The sequence below is a fragment of the Enhydra lutris genome, unplaced genomic scaffold (genome assembly GCF_002288905.1).
Source record: "Enhydra lutris kenyoni isolate GAN:26980312 unplaced genomic scaffold, ASM228890v2 scaffoldscaffold36, whole genome shotgun sequence".
Classification (NCBI taxonomy): domain Eukaryota; kingdom Metazoa; phylum Chordata; class Mammalia; order Carnivora; family Mustelidae; genus Enhydra; species Enhydra lutris.
Window position 1 is genome coordinate 7,934,615 of NW_019154120.1, and position 13,955 is coordinate 7,948,569.

At 38.1% G+C, this 13,955-nt stretch overlaps 1 protein-coding gene across 1 annotated transcript in view; it reads left to right on the forward strand.

Moving 5' to 3' along the window:
- Positions 1–13,955, forward strand: part of LOC111154257 (rotatin) — a 163,209-nt gene that overhangs the window by 111,033 nt on the left and 38,221 nt on the right. The window contains exons 35-38 of the mRNA XM_022513760.1: positions 2,763–2,856; positions 6,581–6,776; positions 9,037–9,127; positions 11,654–11,807. Coding sequence (XP_022369468.1) covers positions 2,763–2,856; positions 6,581–6,776; positions 9,037–9,127; positions 11,654–11,807 — 535 coding nt within the window. The remainder of the gene's footprint in view (positions 1–2,762; positions 2,857–6,580; positions 6,777–9,036; positions 9,128–11,653; positions 11,808–13,955) is intronic.

Below are 13,955 nucleotides of genomic sequence, written 5' to 3' on the forward strand. Positions count from 1 at the left end.
ATATATATATATATATATATATATATATAAAGTTACCATACAGGATAAGTTATAATGCAACTATTAAGTTAGGGGCTTTCTAAAATATTTTCTAAATTTGTATATCACTTCCTTGGACTATACTGAGGAAAATCACAACTTTTATTAATGTTTGACCTTTGGTCACTTCTTGTGATTTTGCTTTCTTCTAATGAGCCAGGTATTCCGTGGGCCCTTAGGAACTTTTTTATCCTGCACTGAGTGCTGCCTCTTCTTGCCAGTAGGGAGGACTGGATATGGCCTATCCCCTCTTATTGCCCAAATGTTTAAAGGCTGAAACACATTCCTTTAACTTTTGCATGACTGAGACAGTCTGCCCTACTTGATTCATAATAAACTTATATAAGTTTCAGATGGCACACACAAGGGATGTTCAGGGAAAAGGTAAAGGATTCTAGCAGCATTGTCTTCTTAAATTTTATTATACAAAAAAAGGAGCTTATGGCAGGCGCCGTATCATCATTGTGATATCAGTCTCAGTTATGATTGTTGTTTTCGCACACTGTGAAAGTTACTTGGATGTCTGTTGAAAGGAATTTTTTTTTTAACAGTTCTTAGAGTCAGTTGTAGGTAAATATCATTTTTAGAAAAATAAATTTTAGGTTTTTTTCCTATTATCTGGATCTAATATTAGATAAAATAAGATATTTAATATATGATTATTTATGAGTATTTATTTAAACTGAAATTTATCCAGGTTTACTTTTTTAGATGACTTTATGTGCTTGGCTTACATTTATTGGCTACACCTTTCTGTTATTTGTTATTGTAATGTCATACTTGAAGTGGTGAGAGATGATTAAAGTCTTTTTTTTTTTTTTAAAGATTTTATTTATTTATTTGACAGAGATCTCAAGTAGGCAGAGAGGCAGGCAGAGAGAGAGAGAGAGAGAGGAGGAAGCAGGCTCCCTGTAGAGCGGAGAGCCCCATGCGGGACTCGATCCCAGGACCCTGAGATCATGACCTGAGCTGAAGGCAGAGGCTTTAACCCACTGAGCCACCCAGGCGCCCGAGATGATTAAAGTCTTAATTTGAAAGGGGGATTTTAAAAACTGTATATAAATTCCATCAACCATTTTCTTCAGATTTATATTCTCTTTACTAACAGAAACTGAAGGGGGCACCTGGGTAGTTCAGTCATTAAGCGTCTGCCTTCAGCTCAGGTCATGATCCCAGTGTCCTGGGATCGAGACCCGAGTCGGGCTCCCTTCTCCCATGAAAAGCCTGCTTCTCCGTCTCCCGCTCCCCCTGCTTGTGTTCCCTCTCTCACTGTTGTCTCTTTCTGTCAAATAAGTAAATAAATAAAATCTTAAAAAAAAAAACAACTGAAAGCAAAAATAACCTTGCTGTTTTGCTTTTATTCTGTTATACCTACTTTATATGTTAAGATAAAACACAATCAGTATACAAGTTCCGAGCTGTGTGGTATCTGAGTTTGAGGTAGGGTTGATTCGTAAGTTCTAGTGACAGCTCATACTGTATGTATGCGCTGACGTGGAGCTTATCCAGGTTTGGGAAGTTCAGGCTATTTCAGAGAAAATAAATTGATGGTAAGAAAAAGAGTGACCTGACCTCTCCAGATAAGGTATATTTCATATAGAAGGTGCCAGATACATCAGTTGGAACTTTTTCCATTTTAGGAGGCCACACAGTCTACTCATCTGTAAACCTGTATGTGAAATTGTGTTTGTCTTCTACAGAATTCATGTTATGTTTAATGTTTTAAAAAATACTGATTTCTGAAACACCGTGTCCACATACTGCCTGAAACAGTTCTTTTGTGATATGGGGAAGGTAGAGAAAAATCTTTTAATACTTCTCTTGATTTTTTCCTTAGGCACTATTAAAATTTGTGTGTGCCATTTGAAACTTATAAAAAGAACCCCTCTTATTATGAGTCAAGTAGGGCAGACTATCACAATCATGCAAAAGTTAAAGGAGTATGTTTTAGCCTTGTAACATTTTGGTGGTAAGAGGGGATAGGCCATATCCAGACCTTAAAATCCTAAATGGGCTCCAAATCGAAACTTTGTTTCTTTGAGTTACTGATTTACATAAATTCCAGCAAGCCCTATAAGAAGAAGTAAGAAGTGCCATTCAAAAAACTTACAACTCTAGGGGCACCTGAGTGGCTCAGTTGGTTAAGCAGCTGCCTTTGACTCAGGTCATGATCCTAGGGTGCTGGGATGGAGCCCCACACTGGGTTCCCTGCTCAACAGAGAGCCTGCTTCCCCCCTCCCTCTGTCTGCCTCTCTGCCTACTTGTGCTCTCTCTGTATATAGCTCTCTGTCAAATAAATAAATAAAAATCTTTAAAAAAACCAACAAACTTACAACTCTAGGGGCACCTGGGTGGCTTGGTTCTTAAGTGTCTGCCTTCGGCTCTCAGGGCATGATCCCAGGGTCCTGGGATTGAGCCCCGCATCAGGGTCTGGGCTCGGCAGGAGGCCTGCTTCTCCTTCTCCCACTCCCCCTGCTTGTGTTCCCTTTCTTGCTGTGTCTTTTTCTGTCAAATGGATAAATAAAATCTTAACAAACAAACAAACAAACAAAACCCAACTCTCAAGATGTGGAATGTTTTCCAGTCATATGAACTAGTGTAGTTTTGTTATTAACCTTCTTGTTTAAGGATATTTTGTACATAATGCTTCTGTTTCACTTTCCACGTGGTAACATTAATGAATGAATGTTACGAATAACATAATTTTCTTTGCTGCTTGATAGGTGGCACCTTCGTCGGGTAGTGCTGAATTTCCGCCACTTGGACCCTCAGCAGCGTCTCTCCCTGAAGCCTCACATGACCAGTTTGTGGCTCAAGGTACCCTTTTAGGAAGACATTCTACTTTCAAAAAGAAAAATGATGGGCGCCTGGGTGGCTCAGTTGGTTAAGCGACTGCCTTCAGCTCAGGTCATGATCCTGGAGTCCCGGGATCGAGTCCCGCATCAGGCTCCCAGCTCCACAGGGAGTCTGCTTCTCCCTCTGACCTTCTCCTCGCTCATGCTCTCTCTCACTGTCTCTCTCTTCTCTCAAATAAATAAATAAAATGTTTAAAAAAAAAAAAAGAAAAAGAAAAATGACAAGTTGGTCCAGATATTTTGAAACTAAATATCTACATAAAAACAAAATTAAATAAGTCACAAAGCACACTGAATGTCTAGATAACAACACCATGAAGTGGCCCAGAACATGATAGAATAAATATATCAGAAATTAACAAACCATGTGCCCTTACCTAATAAATGGAGCTTAGGTGTCTGATTGACATATGGTTTCTTATTAGTTAGGTGTAGATATTTTGTGTTTGAACTGGAGAACAAATAGATATTAGTTACCTTTATTTTGCTCCCTCTTTAGGGAAACACTTCAATTTACCACAGTACTCCACTTAAAAGTGGAGAGAATCTGGTCATAAGTATTTTTCAAGGGGAATACTTCCATTTTAAAGTCCACAAAATGGTGTTGCATCTTTATTTTATTAGAAATGCTTGATGAGTAGCCTGGGATTTATTTTTATTAACGGTAATATATAAATTCTATTCTTTGTATTAGGGACTGCTTCCTACTCTGTTATGTTTCAGACTTCATATATTTGGAACATTACAGCTTAGCTTGTGTTTGTTCTAGAGAATGTACAGGCCTTTATTCAGTAGCACTAAATTCATCACCTGTAAGGAATATACTCCCTAAACAGAAGGTGATTTTAAACACTGAAATATAAGCATCTGCAAGGAAAAGGCTTTCTAAAACTTCAGAAAAAATTGCTTAATTAAGGCTTTCCTCTTAATTTTTATTATAGTATTTGCTCCCTAACTTCCTAAACAGTGTCCCATTTTGGTTTTTTTAGTAATATATGTTAACAATATAAAAACGTGTTTAATTGTAGAAAGTACTCGTTTGATCCTCTAAACAATAAAAGGAGCAGACTCACGTTGTTTAAATAGTTGACACAGAGCATGACATGAAATTTGATAATGAATTTCATGAACATTTATCTCTGAAAGTATGTTGCATTACTCTTTTTAATAACTTTATTGAGAATAATTTACATACCATAAGTCACCCATTTAATAAGTGAATTCATAGGTTTTGAGTCTGTTTGCAGACCTGTGCATCACCACAATCAATTTTAGGACATATTCACCACCCCAAAAAGAAACCTTGCCATTAGCAGTCACTCTTCATCTCTTGATCCTTCCCAGTCCTAGGCCATTATTAGTCTACTTTCCCTCTTTATAGATTTGCCTGTTATGGAAATTTCATAAAAAAGCAATCATATAGTGTGTGTTTTATTGTGACTTTTTTTTTTCACTTAGCAACATGTTTTCAAGGTTGATCCATGTTGTATTATGTGTCAGTACTTAATCTCTTTTTATTGCTAAAAATACTCCACTGTATGGATATACCACATTTTATTTACCCATTCATCAATTGATGGACATTTGGGTTTTTCCCACTTTTTTGCTATTATGAATAATACTGCTGTGGAAATTCATGTATAAGTTTTTGTGTGGACATATAGTTGTGTGGGGTTTTTTTGTCCTTCTTTTTGTTGTATTATTCTTGATTTGGATTTTATTTTCAAGGATTATGCTTAGAATATGTATTCACGCACAGTTTTACTGGTTGCCAATCACTTAAGTGTGTATATTTGACAAAAAACTTTTTAGTCCTTTTTGTTGAAACTGCCACTGAACAGTGCTGCAAAGCATTGAATATATATTGTCAGTGAGCCATAATACTAGAGCAATTACTTTGTTGTTGTTAAATACCTTCTTGAATCCCATCCTTTAATATAGTATTAAGATAAAATGTGATTTTTTTGTTTTTATTTTTTGGTGATAATGAGATTTTAGTTCCCTCAGCCGGAACATCCAGCAGGATTTGCCAGTAAAGCTGGTTAGTCCTTTTATTTGTTGTTTTGCTGATTCTTAATTAACCAGGAAATTAATATACTCCAAAGTGATTTAGGACAGGGTGGAAAAAAATTGTCTCTAGCATGTACATTAGGGCCAGTTGAGATATCCAACTTTTCATTTTTAAATTTAGTTCCTAACTTTTGTAAAAGAAAAATTATTTTATTTAAAAAAAAAAAACAAAACACCCTAACAGGATCTCTTACAGGATCTGTAAGCTTACATTTGATATACAAAGGTGAAAAGGATCATTAAAAAATAAAAATGTTTGTGTATTTGAGGACTACTGACATAAACAAATGGGATAATTTCTTTAGATAAAATATAAAAGTTTATTTAAATATATTAGATGAGTTTGAATTCCTTAACCTCCGTGCCCTCTCCTTTTACTGATCTTCTCCTGTATCCTTGGCCTAAAAATGCTGAAAGCATCAGGCTCCCTACTCAGTGGGAAGTCTGCTTCTCCCTCTCCTACTCCCTCTGCTTGTGTTCCCTCTCTTGCTGTCTCTCTCTCTCTCTCTCTCTCTGTCAAATAAATAAATAAATAAGTCTTTTAAAAAATAAAAAATATTAAACATCAAATCTTTTTTGATGTTACATAGCCCCAAAGTTATATAGTCCTAATTCTTCCCCTGAAGGAATTAATTACAAGGGAAAATTGAACTTTACAGTGGAGGAACTGGGTAGATGCCACTTCAATCAAATGGCTGAAGGTAACACCACCAGTAGCAGCACAGACAGGAATCCTGTTTTTCCTGCTGGGATTCACTGAAGATCTACTCATGAGGAAACATCAAACATCAGACGTTCTACAAAGTAACTGGCCTGTGCTCTAAAGGAAATTAGTGAGGGTCATGAAGGAAAGTCTTGAGGCAGATTAACAAAGATAGCTTTCTTATTAACCATCCCTTGTTGAGTTTTCTGGAAAAGGTGCACAGTCTCATAACTTCAGTTCTAAAATCCAGAATCTCTGAAACCTCAAAAGTTTTCTCAGAATTCACTTGGTGAAAAACCTGCCTGTACCTGAATACCGTTGCTGCGGAACCTGAGCAGTACTGGTTTGATTGAGGTGGTCTTTCTTCCTTTTGGCCTCCTGCTTACTGTGACTGTACATGGGTCACACCATAGAAGTACTCATTTCATTGTGGGGTATTGCCCAAGATCCCATTAAAGGTGTGAGTTAATGTACGGTACGTGTATCTTACTGTTTTTCTAAGATCTAAAATATTTTGAATTCTGAAACATTTCTGGCTCCTAGAGCTTTAGAAAAAGAGTTGTAGACCATCTGTTCCTCAATGTCTGAACACTTGAGGGCACAAAATGTGCACTACCCTTCTTGCCTTGGGTCTTTCACTGTCATCCAGGCAGATACAGACAGACAGACAGACACACACACACACACACACACACACACACACACACACACACACACATGCAGAGTGGAAGAGTTGGATATCTGCTTCCTTGGCCTCAGGGTTGAGATGAGTTGGGCACTAAGGAAATTCCCCAGCCATCTCTCTTTGGCATTTTCAGACTTTGAGGGACTTTCCTCGATTATTAGAACTTGTGAATATTGTACATAACCACAAAGTAAGCACAGTTGTGATAATCTTTATGCTTGTTTTCAGTAATGGGTCAGCATGAAACTGTATCAGCACAGCTTCCTCGTGACACATCCCTTCCTGCCGCTCTGCCCAGGCAGTGTGTGGTCACCCCACCTCTCCTTTCAGCAATGTGTGGCCTGCTGGATGGGCTCTTGGCGATCGCTCCAGGAGACAGTGCACGTGCTTTCCGGCAAGCCCGGCTCATTGAGCTTCTCTGTAGGTAAGATAGGCAGCTGGTAGAGATGAGTTGACACCAGCTCTACTCATGACTTGGTGTAAGACTGCATGCGTACTGCGAACATATCTTTACCTTTTCTTTTTTTTGGCTCATTAGATTGAAGGTTTCTTTTTGCCAGGATTTTCTTTTGCCAGAATTGTCTTTGACAGTTTTAGTTTGGATCTATTACAGCACTCATATTGGTTTGTTATGTTGACGTTATGCACTCCCACCTTCTGATTTTTTTTTTTTTAATAATTCAGAGGTTCTAAACCTTATCTGTCCTCCACCATACTCAAGAAGTATGATACAGTCCACTTGGCCATTCTAAATGGGGTGAAAGAGGTCATTCATCTCCCTAGGGTTATATCAGAATCATAGCCATCAGTTGAAAATCATTGTTTAAATTCATTTGGAGTTTTTTTCATTTTTGAGATTAACCTCTTTTTTTTTGTTTTGTTTTGTTTTTGGTTTACACTTTTAATTTGAAATAACTTAGAGAAAATTTGCAAAAATAGTGTAAAGAATTCCTGTGTACCCTTCACCCAGCTTCCCCTAATGTGAACATACTACATAGACATAGTCCAGTGATCAAAACCAGGAAATCAATCTTGGCATAATGCTTTAACTAAACTACAAGTGATATTTGAATCCCAGCAATTTTCTGTTAATGTCCTTTTCTTCTGTTGTACGACCCAATCAAGAATTCCACATTGCATTCAGTGGTCAAATCTGTTTAATTTCCTCCCTTATGTGAAGGTTCCTCAGTCTTTTGTTGTCCTTCATAATCAGGGTCATCAGGAAGTACTATGATAAAATTTAGGAAATCATGATTTTGTTCTTTCATTTAGCTAATATTAATGAACTTATGGCAGGACCCTCGGATGGTCATATTGGTTATATGGTATAGTAAGAAAGGCTGCAGATCCTCAGTGCGCCTGACTTAAGGTCTTATAGTTCATTCACACCCTAGCATTACAGTCTTGGGAAAGTTATTTTAATCTTGGTGGTGTCATTAATAACAACTGTTTAATGGGATTAGTGTGAGGATTTAGAGCTGATGTCTAGGATACTCTTTTTATAGTATCTGCTCCTGTTCTTTCTTCCCACAACCAGATTCTTAGAGCCAGCCTACCTCCTCCTGTTGACTACTCAGTCGTTTGCATTTCTCTGCCTGTGAACATTCACCATCTGAAATATCTTCTTCTTGGTCAAATCACAGTGCTTTCTTTTTCTTTTCAGGATATTAAGAAAACTCTAAAAAGAAAGAAGTATCCCTTTCAGCTCACTTTTCATTACTCATTTACCATTTATAATAAGCTGTGGGGTGTGAGTTTGTTCTCATTTACTTGTCATCTTTGTACTGTGGGACCTACAAGAGTTGGAAAGGAACCCACTAGTCAATTGACTTTTCCTGATGGATGTTTTCCTGCCTTGCAAAGATCAAAATGGAGCTTTAGAAATCCTCTGGCTTCTCAAGGGTCAGCCAGGAGTCTGCCGTGAAATTAGGCCACAGAGCTATTAAAGGATCTTTTATGGCAAAGGCTTGTCATGTTCTGTACCTGTTCTTTATTCCTGACTTAAAACAATTTTCCTGTTTGTTTTGCATTATTTTGTTTTTTACTTTCTAAATCAGAACTTATTTCCTAGCAAGTATTTTTCCTGTTTTACAGGGGAAACTAACCACCAAGGTTTTATTCTTGTTTGCTTTCCTTCGAAAACAGCTTCATTATATTTTATTCTGCTTTGCATTAGATACTTTTTTGCTTCCCATGTTTATTGGATAAGATCTTTTCCTAAAATACTATAGGCTACCTTTTTATATACAGTTATTGTCTTTATGGAAATCTTTTCTCTTTTTTTTGTTTTTACTTTCTATTTGAGTATAGTTGACACACAATGTCACAGTACTTTCAGGTGTGCATCTTAATTATGTGACAGATTTATGTGTAACGCTGTGTTCCCTACAAGCGTAGTTACCATCTGTCCCGTTACATCGCCATTACAGTATCATTGACTACTATGTTCCTTATGCTGGGCCCTTTATTCCCGTGAGTTACTCATTCTGTAACTGGAGGCCTGTATCTCCCACTTCCCTTCACCCGCTTTGCCCAATACCCCCACCCACGTTCCCTCTGGCAACCATCAGTTTGTTCTCTGTTCTTAAATTTAAGGTTATAGTCAGACTTAAATACTAATTTATTAATTTTTAATAAGCAGCATACAACTCCTCTGGAGGGTTTTCTTTTTCTGTTCTTCGCAGGATTGCAGATGCCACCCTCCTAGAGAGCTGTGTGCAGGAGCTCAAGGCTCCGCTGCCTTTGTCACCTCCAATGGAACACACTCAGGCTCAGGTAAGTGTTACGCCTCCCTCCCGCCTCATGTCTGTTTGCACATTTTTTTTGCTTCAAGTGCCAGAGAGATTTCTGCCGAGAATATACTAACCATTGGAGAGGGAGGGGAATCTTAGGTGATACATGGTATGATGAGGGTATTTGAAATAGGTTACTTAACATTCTCCCATCCAAGTACTAACCAGGCCCGACCCTGCTTAGCTTCCGAGATCAGACAAGGTTGCTTAACATTCTAATCTGAGACGTCTTCGCATGGTGAAAGAAAGCAGCGGGGTTTAAAGATCTAGAGTCTCTTCCTGATTCCGTTATTAACCAGCTCTAAATGTTTATCCACGGATCTGGCTATCTTTGAGCACCATATTAAAGAAGGAGGACATTGTATAGACCACCTTCTCATTCTGTGATTTTAGACTACTTCCATCATTTTCATTCAAACCGAAGTTGTTAAAATACGTAGTGACTGAATTCTATGTATTTTCAGTATTGAATCTAATAAAAAGTAAATTTATTTTTGTTAGATATTTAGATATTTACTATTTTGTTTTTTCGATACTACTTTTAAGTTCCCGCTTGCGGCTACATCTTTGTGTAAAGTGCGCTTGACAGTTCCTTGCGTAGTTGTTGCTGATAGAAATGTTACCTCTGATCAGATTTTAAGAAGGGCTACAAGATTTATTTATAATTAAAGGTGGATCAAACCAGTATCTCTTGCTTTGTGGTACTGTCTTTGAGGTTTCTGAGTAGGGAAGACGCCCTTTTACAAGGTTGGGTAGCACAGTGTGCATCATCTTCAAAACACTTGTCCCAGTGCAGTGTTTGCATTTTTGAGTGTGTTTATTTGCCTAAGGCTGTCTCCTCCATTTCACTCTCTATCCATCCGACAGATTTTTATTGAAGGCCTACCATGTACCAGGATCTTGCCTGTGCAAGTATACCTGCTGATGATAGACATCTGAGAAGAAAAACTAAAAACGGAATGATGTCAGAGCTGGGAGGGTAGGGCTTTTCCACTTAGGGTGGTCAGGGAGGTTCTCTCAGACAGGAACATGTAACCTGAACCATGTGAGGAAGCTAGTCCTGGGGTACACTGCTGGACCCTTGAGATTGGGATATGTTTGGTCTATCCAAGAAGTATCAAGGAGGCAGAGTGGTTAGAGCACATCAGTGACGGGGAGATGAGGTCGGAAGCTACAGTGAGCTCTCTGAAGGGAGGGCTTTGCCTGTTCTTACGTATCGGTTATATTCTGGATGCTGAGTGCGGTGCCTGGCCCATGGAAGGTGTTCACTTAGTCCTTGTGGAATGAATGATAGCAACAGTAGCACACATTTACGGAGTGCTTGTTTGTACTAATGTATGTCATCCTCACAGTAGTCCCATGAAGTATTGTTAGTGGCCTCATTTTAAAAGTAAATGGCTGGCAATGTCCAGGCTTGCTCATAAAGAAAGGGGCAGAGCCATGATTCCAGCTCACACAGGCTGGTTCCAGAACTCACACCCTTCCTCACTTCATCACCGGGCCTTCTGTAGGCTCACTGCTTCGTGGCTGTTTGTCCTCACACAAGATTACTCATTCATTCCAGAAAAGTTCTGGAACCTCTTCTCTGCCAGACTGTGTTCTAGATGCCAGTGTCAGATGTGAACAAAGCAAACACACTGCCCACATGAGTTCTGTCCTTGGTGCAGAAGACAGACAGTAAGCAGCAAATAAGATGTGAAGTGTTTTATCAGCTGGTGACACATGGTGTAGGAAAAACGAGGGTGGGTGGAAGGATGCGTGGCAGCGGGAGAGAGTGCTGTGTGTTGTCAAGGGGTCAGAAGAGGCCTCTCAAGGGTGAGATTGGAACTGCGAGTGGAGCTGCGAGTGGAGGCGCCAAGGAAGCAAGGGTGTGGCGGGGCAGAGCGCCTGGGCTTATGAGAAGCTTGGGGCTTCTCTCTCGGATGTGTCTCGTTGGCTCTCACCTTGCACGGCTCATCTCTGCACGGTCGTGCTGCGTATGGCAGAGTCAGACTTGCTGGGACTACAGTCAGTAGTGTAGAGTACAAAGGTGTCAAACAAGACTTCATAGCAATAAGGAAATTAAATGTTACAAACTTGCATTTTACCTGATAGGACATGTGTTAAAGAGTATTTTGTAATCTTTCTTTCTTTATAAAATTGTACAATATATCGCACTGGAATGCCCCTTTTTACTTCCAGAATATTGATTCCACAGGTTAGCTACTTAAAAACTATAAAGGCCTTCTTTCTCTAAATGGAATTTGAAATTTGACTTTGAAAATACTACTTTGTTTGGTATTATTATACTTGACAGTGTTAATGTCTTTAATGACATGTTTATGAGAAAAATAATACTTTGTGTGCTATGCATTCCTTTTAGATTTTAAAAATTATGATTAATATTTTATTAGTTTTTTATTAACTTACATTACAAAGTGACTCATAATGCATAGAAAGCTGAAATATCACTGAATTAGACTTTTCATATAATATGTTTTATTTTCCTTTGTCTGTTTTGAAAAAATAGGTATCCTTTCTCCTAGAATACCTGTCCTCTTTGTCCAGGCTTCTGCAGTCGTGTTTACTGGTAGATCCCGACCTTGTGATTCAGGATGAGCTTCTGAAACCTCTTATCACAAACATCATTGGGGTCCTCACCATATGCACCAAAGATGTGTTAGGTAAGCTTTATTTTTTTAGATTTAGGATGGAAGCAAATAATATTGAGGAAAAAAGTCTTAACTCTGCACCAGATACTCACTTCAAGGTTAAATTTTATGTTGTGCTTTGCCAATGTTTTGGAAAGCTTTTATAATGTGTTTTATAGTTTGGGTCTTTTTTTAAGTGGTTCCAGGAGACCATTTGAGGCAAATTCCTAGTATGGTGAAGGGCCTATCCCCTGTGCTGTCAGTTTAAATGAGGGCAAAGTTTGTATGTAATATTAGCAAGTGCAGTGAATTTCAGATAGTAATTATTCTTATAAGCTATGGGTACAGCCAAATGACCTACTAATAACTTACTTGTAATAATAAGTATAAATAAGTGCAACATATAATATCAAACATTTTGATAAAGTCCTAAATTATTGAAAAATATACTCTGATGAAAATTTGCATATAGTACTAAATAGAAAAGAACATTAAAACAATATAGGATCTTTAACAGAATTAAAATATAATAATTAAAAGATTTAATAATGAAGTAACTGATAATTTGGCTATTGCTAAATGGCCCTTGGCCTGTTCATTTATTACTTAGTTTTTTGAATGTTATGGATTTGCTTGGTTTTAGGTAAGTAAAATGTTTTTTGATGCCAGCAAATTTACTCCTCAGTGTCTCATTAGTGTTAAAATATTCTGGTGCTAGAAGAATAGAATTCCTTACTTGGAAATTTTATAAGTGGTCATGATGTCTCAACTAAGCAAATCAGGATAGACCATGCATTCTCTATGAGGGTGATACCACCCCCCTAGAAGCAAAAATTAAATCTTGGGGGAAAGTGGTAGGGGAAAAATCTTAGCTGTTACGATGGTCTGTGGCCCTTCAGAGCTCAGTTCTACCAATAAAATCTTATTCCTTAGTGTTTAATTTCTCTTGTTGGGTCTCTTGGATATCACTTGGGAAGCACTGATATTGAGCTCATAGAAGATAAACAGGAAATACACAATATCATTGCTAAAAACCCTAGTGCATAGATGTCATGACTGGAGGACTTCTGATTCAACACTTGATCCCAAAGTCATATGGCAAGAGAGAGCCAAGTCATATGGCCAGATGTCCCAAAGTTATATCATGTCTTGATTGTCATTGGCTGACTTGTGGATTTTTTTTTAATTGATTCTCTTGCTTTTGTGTGTGACTTGGGCCTTGAGAATTAAATAAAAATAGTATATGTTTTATTATTATGTGAATTAATTGGCCCATCAGTAATTATGTCAACTGCTGAAAATAAAAATGTCACTGATATCTGAATGTATACCTAGTGGCTGGTTAAGTTAGAAGTCATTTTCTCATATCTAGCAAAAGGTAAACGTTCAGTAAAAATTTTTTAAGAAATGAGTTTTTTTTTTTTTTTAAGATTTTATTTATTTATTTGACAGAGTGATAGAGAGCACAAGTAGGCAGAATGGCAGGCAGAGGGAGAGGGAGAAGCAGACTCCCTGTCCGGGACCCTGGGATCATGACCTGAGCCGAAGGCAGACACTTGACCGACTGAGCTACCCAGGCGCCCCTAAGAAACAAGTTTTAAAAATCTCTGAAAAAATAGCTGTGAATGATTTTGTAAAATATTGATTATCTTTCTAGTGTATATTTATATGATTTGCTGATTTCCATATGTAATTTGATACATTTTATAGGAGCAAGTAAATTACATTGAAAGTTATTTAGCAAAAGTAGTTATAAAGTTAAGTTAAATGCTAATTGATTTTCAATTTTTAAACATTTTTAAAAGATTTTATTTAGTTATTCAACAGAGAGAGAGAGAGAGATCACAAACAGGCAGAGAGGCAGGCAGAGGGAGAGGGAGAAGCAGACTCCCTGTCTGGGACTCTGAGATCATGACCTGAGCCAAAGGCAGAGGCTTAACCCACTGAGCTACCCAGGCACCCCAATTTTTAAAGGTTTTATTTATTTATTTGATAGATAACAAGTCGGCAGAGAGGCAAGCGGGGGGGGGGAGGGGGAGAAGCAGGCTCCCTGCTGAGCAGAGAGCCCGATTCGGGGCTCGATCCCAGGACCCTGAGACCATGAGCCAAACAAAGGCAGAGGCTTAACCTACTGAGCCACCCAGGTGCCCCAATTTTTAAACTTTTAAATATTTTATTTGG